This window comes from Aquarana catesbeiana, linkage group LG05, assembly GCF_042186555.1.
Source record: "Aquarana catesbeiana isolate 2022-GZ linkage group LG05, ASM4218655v1, whole genome shotgun sequence".
Lineage (NCBI taxonomy): Eukaryota > Metazoa > Chordata > Amphibia > Anura > Ranidae > Aquarana > Aquarana catesbeiana.
Genome location: NC_133328.1, coordinates 239,852,743 through 239,864,115, shown reverse-complemented (window position 1 = coordinate 239,864,115; position 11,373 = coordinate 239,852,743). Strand labels below are relative to the sequence as shown.

Here is an 11,373-nt window from a genome sequence, read left to right as displayed (position 1 = left end):
ACAAAGTAGGTTTGAAACGCCAGCAGAACAATCTAAGCTATTGCCTTTTTTATTGCTTGTCACCTGCAGACAAGTGAGCCTGAGGATGTAGTAGAAACATGGACGTAATTAACACTGATATAGTTGAGTAGCTCTCTTTTTAAAAATACTACATTTTAAGTGCAACGTGGATTGTGGTGATCAGACTTTTGCACTTTAGTTCTCTCAGAATCACAGAAGATATATATAAGAATTGGTAAGGTTTCATAATATCTATTATATGAATTGACTTACATATTCCAGCACCAAAATATAAGTAGGAACCACATGTAGTAAACACTCTGAACCTCTCACAAACATTCAGCATTGCGTTGTGAAGTTGTGGGTGTATGCTGTTAATTCTCACTAATGGATGAGTAAATGTTTTAAAATGTGCCGATGCTTTTATGTTTGTGATTCTAATCAATGGAAAGACAGTGGGGTTGATTTACTAAAACTGGAGAGAGCAAGATCTGGTGCAGCTCTGCACAGAAACCAATAAGCTTCCAGGTTTAATTTAATAATAATAATTTATTTAGCGCGCCTACTGAAACTTATCTTGCCATGACCATAGTATAGTATCGCTTGTACAGGTATAAAGGGGAGCAGATATTTATTTCAGATCATACTCTGTTTAGTCTTGTAAACTGGATGTTTTTTTTTATTCCTGCAAACCCTATATTTCTGCCACTAAACAAGGACGTTGTTACTTCTCAGGGGTTTCTTAGTTACTCTGGCAGCAAGCAGTAGTTATATTTAAATTGACTTGTTCTGTTAAGTTGAAGATACTTTGATATTTATCCAATTGGCTTCTTCAGTTCTAATTAGTGTCTTGAACATACACTTCCATATAAAGTATAGCCACTTGAGTAACCTAATCACATTTATCCAATCAGCATTGTCTCACATCATGGGTCAAACTAAAAAAAAGAAAGGTATTATAGCAGAGTACCCATTTACTTAACATGTTCAGGCCCCTTAGCTGCACTTCCCAAAACTCCCAGAGTTCCTGAACACCCAGAAAAGGTAAGTTCCTCATCTTCCCTCCATTTGAAAAGTGAATCCAGAAGGGACAGAGGTAGCTGGCCAAGTGAGTTGCAGCCAGGTGAGTATCCCTTCACTGTCATAACTGGTGGGAGCCTAATAGCTTTTAGCTTCTTCAGAAGACTGAGCTACTGTAGGAAGCACCAGCCCAGTTGCTACCAGAGTAGGGTATCCCTGTGTTCTCAAGGCTTGAATTCCTCCAGCTGCTTGCCTGTGATACTAGAGCTACCCTGGTATTCACTGAAAGGGATGCCGTTTAGCAAAAGTAGCCGTTTTTGTTCTGTTTTTCTGAAGCAGTCATTCTCAGCTAGGCTCTCTGTTGTTATAGAGTCTTGTAAAGGCTTCGCTATGCATCAACACTACCATGATTAAGCCAATGAGACATTGCTGTGTTGAGTCCATGTTTGTGCAGCTTTCATAATGTGTTTCTGCAGTAAATGCATGCTATGCTTTCCTAAACCTGTTTTGCATTATTGCTTATATCTTTGTACCTGTTTATTAAACTGCACCTTAAAAAGAGTAATATCCAGACTTTTTCTAAATTCTCTACAGATGATCCCCCTCTAATTGAAATCCTGGAAGTTGTCTCTTAACCTAAGGCTTTCGGAAAATAAGTTGCATTTGTCATTACCACGAATTCCCACTGTAATGCTATGTCTGCATACTTTGTCTGTTTAATTATTTTATAGATTTTACTGCTTCCATATAACTTTTAAACTTACAAAAAGCAAAGTCCTGTGGGCTTCTTTTATTCTTATCACCTAACTGGCACTATTCAGGCATACATCACAGCCCAGGTCTCTACAGTTATGAGGCTAAGAATTGGAGAGTACATGGACCATAAGATCCAAACCAAGTCTCAGAATTTTCAAGTATCTCTAGCCAGCTTGGCCTTCTTGTGCCAGGTACTAGATTCTTTCTTCTGTTTACAGGATTGATACCACAGACTACAAATATTGAGCTGACATCTAATCCAGAAGTGAATGGCTGACTCTGGCTTCCTGATGTCCTTTCTGTTGAAGATGTGGTTGCCTGGTCTAGAAGTCTTCACAACATTCACTCATATGCCTTCTAAAGTATTTTGGTTATTAGGACATGTTCCACATGAGAGTTACATGTTTCACCTTTGAGAGCAGCATGCAACTGATTTACAGTCTGCAAAACCATTGTTTTCAGGTTTTATGTCCCCTTCTTCGCAATAGATGAAGTAGACAAAGTTACCTCCATAAGCTGAATTTTAGAGTCCATATGGCTTACCTAGTGAGTGGTTTACAATCCAATATTCATGCTTTTATCTTCATGGCAAAGCTATCTAGAAATGTTTGATGTTTTCGATTTTCCTATGTTGTTATATTGTAATCACTAATCCACTTCACATTGTACTAACTTGGCTCTGAATTCTAAATGAGAATCCTTTGGATTCTTTAAATTAAAATTAAACAACGATCAATGAAAAAATATAGGTTTCTCCGGGCATCTCTTCATTATGGCTTTCCCATCCCACCATAGTTAGCCCACATCTCATGAGGCAGTGCTTTATATGTGCCACTTGCTCTTACTTGTGCCACTTGCACTTACATGTGTTCCTCATTACACTGCACTGCATGTACCCAGTTATTTCGCACGAATTTGGGAGTTGGGTCTGTTGGATGCATACGTTTTTGGATGTACTCTTGGAATTGTTATTGTATTCATTCTTCCTAATCAAGATAGGGTATGTACAGGATAGTTTTTCAAATCTTGTTTATTAAAAGGAGAAGTTCACCTATCGTAACATGATATATGTTACACCCATATTTAGGGTATAACATGTAACATGTTACTGTAGCACCATATATTAAAATCTCTAAATATTCTGGGCCTTATTTTTTCATTCAATTCCGCTCCTTGCATACACCTAATGTCACTGAAAGGACTAAGCAGTAGGGTGCTTGCCTAAATTAGAACATAACTCTAGTACTTCAGAAAATGTAGATGACACCAAAATTCCTCTGGAATAAGACTCCAAATGCACCTTTTATCTGAGGTGGTGGTAGTGGGGGAGGGGGTGTATAGTGGTACAGATGCTCATAATGACATCAAGTTTACTGACAACTATTAAAAATAGTAGCTGAATAATCAACTAGCAGTTAGACAATTCATTATCAGCTAACTTACATATGGGATGACTATATTAATCCATGGGTTCTGCTTTTCAGTTCTGTTCAATGGTCCCATGTTTTTGTTTGACCTTGTGGATGTTTAAACAAAAGTCTAGTTTTGGGCAGTCACAAACGTTTAAGGCGCTCCTGAGATATCTATGTTTTTGCCTTTAAACTCCATATTTTTACCATCTTAGAAAGATGTATTCAACTCAATTCCATTTAAGCACTGAAAGCAGTGATCCCTATCCGCAAAAAACAGCTTTAAAAATGATTTAAGAAAAAAGATAAACCAGCACGCTTTTTTTGTGAACAGCCAGAATTTCTCAAAAATGTTTTTCCCTGAACTAAAATGTTTTTACAGATTTTACAGAAGTCTGGTTTGCAGCAATGTTCTGTATTTGTGTTTTTGGAAACAGATAAAACAAAGGAGCAAGACAACGAGTTCTAACTCATTCACTGTTAGAACAAAAGCTGAAGCAGAGATGTGATGTTTTGTATACTAGCTAATGATGTGGGCTTAAGCAGCCTAAAGACAGATCATGCCTTTCACACCAGCCACAAGCTAAAAGTACCAGCCACAAAGAGGAAGTTGCAGCTAACAAATGCAGTAGGAACAATATCATTGATAATTAGGTATTTGTGCAGTGTTAATTGCTATATTATTCTATTTCTGCTACCTCCCTTAGATATGTTCTACTAGAGATTGTGTCTCCTGCAGAGAGGGAATAAAACAACTTAAAGGCATATCAACAAGTATACCCTAGAACTATAAATAATAAAAAAATGGAATTGCAATTATTAAAATACATACAGTAAACGTGATACCCTCTGATCTCAATGTTTTGTTTTGTTTTTTTTTTCCAGTGGCTGAGCAGAACAAAAGCTGCTTGAGGATCTGGAGATATTTTGATTTTTTTGCTCATCTGCTAGGGAATCAACAGCTCAATAAAAGAAGTGAAGCTCTCTTACAGGTGCAGCTCAGTTTTGACACTGGAAGATCACTTATAACAACTGTATCTAAGGCAGGAAATGTATCACTTTGGAATAAAGTCAGGCAGATCTGAGCCATCCAGAATAGCTACCATAAAGCCATCTGGCCTGCTATGGCCATAGATGGTAAACCCTGGATCTATATTTTAAGTGTAATAAGTGTTATAAATGCTTTTGCATGCAATATTGAATGCCAAGCATAATCCCTTAATCATAATTAAATTTGTTGTGTGTAAAATTTTAATAATCTGGTTGATCCTGCCATTCCCTGTTGTACCTTACACTCTGTGTCCCCGTTGCATCATAAAATCCTTTTGATCTCCTGTTGCAACCTCTACTGTACATGCTCCCGATTTTAGTGAACAGGTAAGTCGTTCACTTCCTCTTTTCTCTAAGTCTCGGCTGCCCACATAACTACTGAGTCATATTTTTGGGGGTGTTCAGTGCCAAGCTCCTCCCTCTCTCCTCCTCCATGTGTTTCTAGTAATTTGTGAGGTGGAACTAACATGATAATTGATGGAGGCATCACATCCCTGTTAGTTCCCCCCACATAAAACACAATATATACAGGCTGGAACGGTATGCCTACTGCTGTGATCAGCAGCAATTCCTCTAGCTCTAGATCAATCCCTGTAGACAGGTTGGGGACCCTTGTTCCCAACATGGGAACAAGGGTCCCCAGAACAAAAAAATTAAAACAGATTGACCAGTGGTAGTTTTAAAACAACCAGTCATATTGTAGCTAAAAAGTGTATATTTTATTCTGTGTCCCATATATACCTACAACAAAATTATGTTTATGTTACAAAGCATGGCAAAGTTATTTACAGCTAAAATAAAGACAGTTATATAAAAAAACTTTACATATTTTTTTAAAGCAACACTGAAAAATGAACAAATGAAAAAAATAAAAAAATAAATAGTTTACAAATAAATAATAAAAACAAAACCAACAAAACGGGTAAAGGAATTAATTATATATAATTAGGTCTGGCTATGATGAAAAGATGTACTTTTTTTAAAAACTTTTTGACGTTCAAATTATGTGCAGATCAAAGGACAAGTCTTATCTGCACAAAAGCACTGCAACAAAATGCATTGTAATCATTTAGTTCTAGTGTAATAATGAATGTCTTTGTACAGGCTTTATTCACAAAGGGGCTGCTGTCTGCACCCTTGAAACACAATGTGGGGCAGCCATATCCCACCTGTTTCCAACAGGGAAAGCAGGTACAGCAGGTGGAAGTCTTGGAATCATCTGCTCAAAATCTTTAAATGATTACAAGGACTGATCAAATAAATTTATAGTCTGTAAATATTTAAAAAAATCTTACCTATGACATTTTATTTTGGTTTCTCCACCCCATGTTGTCCTTCATCTTACATTTATACCTGGACAATACGTGTTTTGTTTTGAGGCCTTTTCTTGTCCAATGCTTTTAGGTACAGCCAAGTTAGCATCCTTACATTTTTGCCTATTCTGTAAAGGCACTTTTTCTGCATTCAGAGATCAAGAATCACTAATCCAGTAATTAGGTCTGTCCTTATTTTGTTTTAAGTATCTGGAATGTTGTCTCTCCTGGGATTTTAGTGCAACTGAACTAAAAAAATGTTTTCACTGGCAATTTTTTTATCATGTTATTCACTTTTGTACTATCTTTTATATCCTTTTTAATAGAAATCACACATTTTTTATTGTTTACCTATACAACAATTCATTTGACTCCCAGGTGTACAAATACAAATTACAACTCTGCAGGATACTGTGTAGAACATTGATTCTCAGTCTTTAGAGAACATGTGAGCACCATAAGACATTCAGAATTTTCTAAATTAACCAGCGTGTCTGTTTCCACAAATATCTGTGTTCAGTTTTCATGGCATAACAATAAACTCTTCATACAGCTACTTTGAGTGTAAAATATTATGTTTATTATGATTTATTCTGATGGCCTGCTATAGAATTAATTTAAATCCAACTGAATTCCCAAGAGGAAGAATGATATTAAGAAATAAATTACATTAGACTTGATTTATCCAGCATTGATTAACATTCCACATCAAGCATTATTATCACATATGATGGCATCTATTAATGCTATCATATCTGGTTAAAGTTAATTAGTTAGGTTAAAAAAGACAGATAATTTTAGATCAACCATAAAACAAGCATGTTCAGAACCCTTAATCCCTAGCTGACCCAATAGCTTAAAATGTAATTTTTGAGGGGTTTAGCAATCTATTTTAGGACAGTGTCCATCAGTGACAATCAATAAACATGGCCCTTCCACCTTAAAAAAACCATAAGTGCACATATTTTTGCAGGGAAAAGTTTTTTTTTTTTTACCGGAGCCAGCAAAGCATGGCACCTGTGATCAGTGGGTTACAGGTACAATGTCAGGCTCCTGCAGACTCTTCCTCCAGCTCCCTGCCCATACAGAGGTACAGGCTTTCAGTTACTGAGCTGGAGAAAGTGTCAATGGACTCTGAGTGTGGTGATCACCACACTTGTGTTCCATTGAAACCACAGTGGCATACAGGACTTCTAGTTCATTCAGATCTTTGTAAATGAAAGGTATGGCATGCAGCATGATGCCAAATATGGACTCGGCCTTTAAACCCCACATTCTAAAAAGCATATTGTAGGATATCAAAATTTTAGGGTTCCTACATGTCTGATGCTCTGGCATCTCCAGGAAGGGAAACATTTTCTGATACTTTCATGGCACTACTTATCACCATTCAGTCTAAGCATGGTACATTCGTAAAACAAATGTTAATTTAGCATACAATATGTACAAAGATGTGTTGGCAGATAAACTCTGACTTATGTTCAGCATATCAGGCCCTTTGATGCTTGACCCACTAAAGCAGCTATTTTCTTCTGACTGCTCTTCTGAAAAGACACTGGGTCCTGGTACCTTCTGCTTGTTTTATAGACTATTAGAATGAACGTTAACGTACTTTTCTATAAAACATTTATGAAAATTAATAACATGTCATAATAATAAATCCATTATTTTGTACTGGATAAATTTCTTGTATCCATGTGGCAACTAGGGACCAGACAAAGCTTGTTCACTATTTGGTGAACAGAGTTTGCCAGTTTACCCACCTGATCTTTCTGCTGATGCAGCAAGAAGTCTGTCCTTTAGCCATGGGATTACTACTGATGCTAAATAGGAGATTTCTGCCAGCTGGTTTTAAATTATAAACAAGCCCACAAAGCTGGGTGATGTCATTGATCGAATAAGGTCATGAGCATATTTGGTTAATTATATTATCAATTATATTATCCAGATTCCCTGGCACTGTTGTATACATCCCAGCAGCATTAGGGAACTGTCATTTGTGATGGGAAAAGCATCAGGACAGCATTGTGAGAAATGGATCATGTACATTGCTGGATGACATGTTCACGTTTGATTTATATTGTGGGATTTTTTTGGGGGGATGAATAATTTGATAAAAGATTTTTGGCATGGTGCCTGTTTTTATTCACTAGTTAAATTTTTTGTCAATAAGTAACAAGGGGGGTAGATATCTGAGGACCTGCTTATTCTAAGGGAGATTGCAGACTTTGATATTACCCCTGATTCAGACCCTCACATCCACTTGGGGTATTGAATGTGTGGATGAGGCCTTTGTCTATTAGTAGTTTAAATACTGATACATCTGCCAGGTACCTCCCAGTCCTATAGAATGTATTAACAAATTATCAAGTTCCATAAATTACATGTTAGAACTATGTGTTTTATAAGATAAACATTTAAGATAAAAACCATCATATGATTGTCACCAAATTATAACAATATACTTTATAAACTCTCATATTATCATACTCCACACTTTGTGCTATTATCAATCAAAAATACTTAAATACTTATTTATATAAAGGCTGCCATGGAATTTCACAAATATGGATTTCATCGCCAGCAATATTACACTGGACATCATAGCAACATTGTTTTATGTCTTTGGAAGCTCAGCAGTTGAAAGACATTAAAAAAGAAATACACACCCATATTAGCCCTAGTGTGTATGTATGACTGTGGTTTGGACAAGAGACTATAAGAGCCTCTGTAAAGCAATATATTTTCAATATAAAAACATGTAAAATAAAAAACACTCACAAAATATATATTTAGAGAAAATGAGAATGAGGCAGATGCAGAGAAAACATATTGTAGTTAGCATCTTTTTGCCAATTTATTGCTGGTTGGCACCTTCCAAAACGAAAATGGTTGTTTTTGCATGTTTATGTTTAGATGTGCCTGTTCTTGAATTCAAATTTTGACAAATACTTTCACAATAGATGTGCTTCAGTAAGTACAGCATTGACAGAAATACCAGCTTTCTACAAATAACCATTCCTACAAATTAAGTTGCACTTGTCATCTCCAGGAAGTAAACATTTTCTGGACTAACAATATCTAGCATAGCAATTCATCAGGAACTATTTATGTGCGATCTCTGATTACTGCTAGACATGAACTGTCCTAGAGTGACCTGCCTCCTAGTGATTGGCTGCATGCACTTACTTTCCCCTCCCTTGATTTTGAAAAACCATGCTCATATTCACCAGGTTACATACATTTTTCTTTAAAACCACACCCATTTACAGTAAGCCACACCCCTTCTGAGGTTTGCTAATCAGTCGGTCCCATGCAAATAGTCACTTGGGGGTGTCAATTGTTATAAATATAATCAGCCTACAAAAATACTATTGTTTTTTCGTAAGAGGTACTCTGATCATCATAGTTGAGTTGCAAAAAACACACTTAACATTATGCAAAACAAACAGTAATTAATAACTGCTTCTTCTGGTTTAGTAAGACAAGGATGACCTAACTGGAATTTCTTTGCAAGCAAAATCATGCTGCAAATCCTAGGGCCATCATGATTTATATACTATAAACATGGAACTATGTGCAAAGTAAAACATGTTAATCACAATTTCTGTATTTTTTGTACTATGAGTCACACTTAAACATGGGTTACACTGAATAGCCTTCAAAAACATTCCCAAAATTGTGCAGGTACCAGTGCTTGTAATATATAAATCACCTAAATTATAACAATACATAGTGTAAGTTTTTTTCAGTTATCTGTATAACCCCTGAGTCCAGTCTTTGTTTTCCTCATTTGCTGCTGTAGATATACAATAATATACTTTATGCAAAGATACAGATTACATGCAAAAAGCATGAATTGATATATCTCTGAAATTGGTCTGTATCTAAACAATACCTCAAAACTTCATCCAATGTGTGCAAAAATATCCAGTATTAAACATTTAAAGTGATCTAACTTTCATATATTAGCACCTTCAAAATTTTTAACTCCTATCAAATCAAAATATGGAAGTCCTAGGAGAGTTGTACCAAAATTTAGCTACAAAAGCTGTGGATGTTTAAACATAAAGAGTACATTCAAGAAGGGATTACTTATCCCATAAGACTGAATGTATCTACCACGAAAACTCACGTTTGTTGTATTCTTTTGAAAATATTTAAAATAAATAAGTACCTTAAATGAATGCATCCCAATATATACCTCAAATTGTTATTTTCAACAGACAAACTCAATCCTATTATGCAATCTTTGAATTTGGTTTCTCAAATCCCATTAGAATTTGGAACATGACGGCTTGTTCCCTGAACACCTAACACAATTGTTAGCCCTTGGTTTTTCCATTCTTACAGTTCCCATAGTTCTCTTTGGTTGGATAAATTATCCTTGGTTTTGTGACTTCTCTTTATCCCTTATTTTCTTATTACAAGAACAGGCATTCAGCTCACTGTGGATGATGCAAAGAAGATTTTTTTGTTTCATGCCTCTTCAACTGCAGGCACAGAAGGAAGGTAATGAAGAGTCTGATTTGCATGAGATGTTGTAGCTTGAAGTGTACCCACAGTTGGGCTAGAAAGACTTGTTGCAGATGTCACAGATGGACAACTTAAGCCCAACTTTGTTTGAATGTTTGATCTACCATAAGGGTACATTTTGCGTTCTAAGTTTAGAGATCGAGTTTGTGCATTTGTTCCATCAACTTTTCCCTCAAGGAAATACGTTAACATCTCTCCTTTGCCTTTAACACTGACTTTACCTCTGCAAACAAATTCATAATTGCATCTTTTTAATATTCGATGGACATCTTCAGTTACCTGGAAAGAAAATGTACTTTTCAGTTTCCAAATATAAAATAAATAGACAAATTAGATAGATGCATACTTATTAAAGCTTAGTGATTGTTACTTTTGTTTCATAACCTTAGTTTAAGATATTTTTTAATTTTGTTAATTTTCTTTGTATTTCCTTTAAAGTACACTAGAAAAGAAGTGCAGCTCATTTTACAACAATAAATGGTCAAGCAGGAGCCCAAGTATGTTTGTGTGTGTGTGTGCAATGTTTATCAATGTTTTCACCCAAGTTTCACAAAACTTTCACCCAATATTTACACATTTTTCTAATTGAATCTAAGATGATATTGTACGAATCTTGGTTTTAAAAATGTGTGAATCTTGGAGGAAACCATTAAGAGACCCCATAGTGTGTATATATATATATACATATATATATGTATATATATATATATATATACACAGTATCTCACAAAAGTGAGTACACCCCTCACATTTTTATAAATATTTTACTCTATATTTTTCATGTAACAACACTGAAGAAATGACACTTTGCTACAATGTAAAGTAAAAAGTGTACAGCTTGTATAACAGTGTAAATTTGCTGTCTCCTCAAAATAACTCAACACATAGCCATTAATGTCTAAACCGATAGCAACAAAAGTGAGTAAACCCCTAAGTGAAAATTTCCAAATTGGGCCCAAAGTATCAATATTTTGTGTTGTTACAATTATTTTTCAGCACTGCCTTAACCCTCTTGAGCATGGCGTTCACCAGAGCTTCACAGGCTGTCACTGGAGTCCTCTTCCACTCCTCCATGATGACATAACGGAGCTGGTGGATGTTAGAGACCTTGCGCTCCCCCACCTTCTGTTTGAGGATGCCCCACAGATGCTCAATAGGGTTTAGGTCTAGAGACATGCTTGGCCAGTCCATCACCTTTACCCTCAGCTTCTTTAGCAAGGCAGTGGTCATCTTGGAGGTTTGCTTGGGGTTGTTATGTTGGAATACTGCCCTGCGGCCCAGTCTCTGAA

The 11,373-nt window shown here is 36.0% G+C and overlaps 1 protein-coding gene across 2 annotated transcripts in view; it reads right to left on the bottom strand.

Annotated features, from left to right (window-relative positions):
• Nucleotides 1–307: 307 nt before the first annotated feature.
• The window catches only part of ADCY1 (adenylate cyclase 1), a 525,405-nt gene continuing 514,339 nt past the window's right edge, over nt 308–11,373 (bottom strand). For both annotated transcript variants that reach the window (XM_073630633.1, XM_073630634.1), the window contains one exon: nt 308–10,363. In XM_073630633.1, the coding sequence (XP_073486734.1) occupies nt 10,028–10,363 (336 nt within the window). In that variant the 3' untranslated portion in view covers nt 308–10,027. The remainder of the gene's footprint in view (nt 10,364–11,373) is intronic.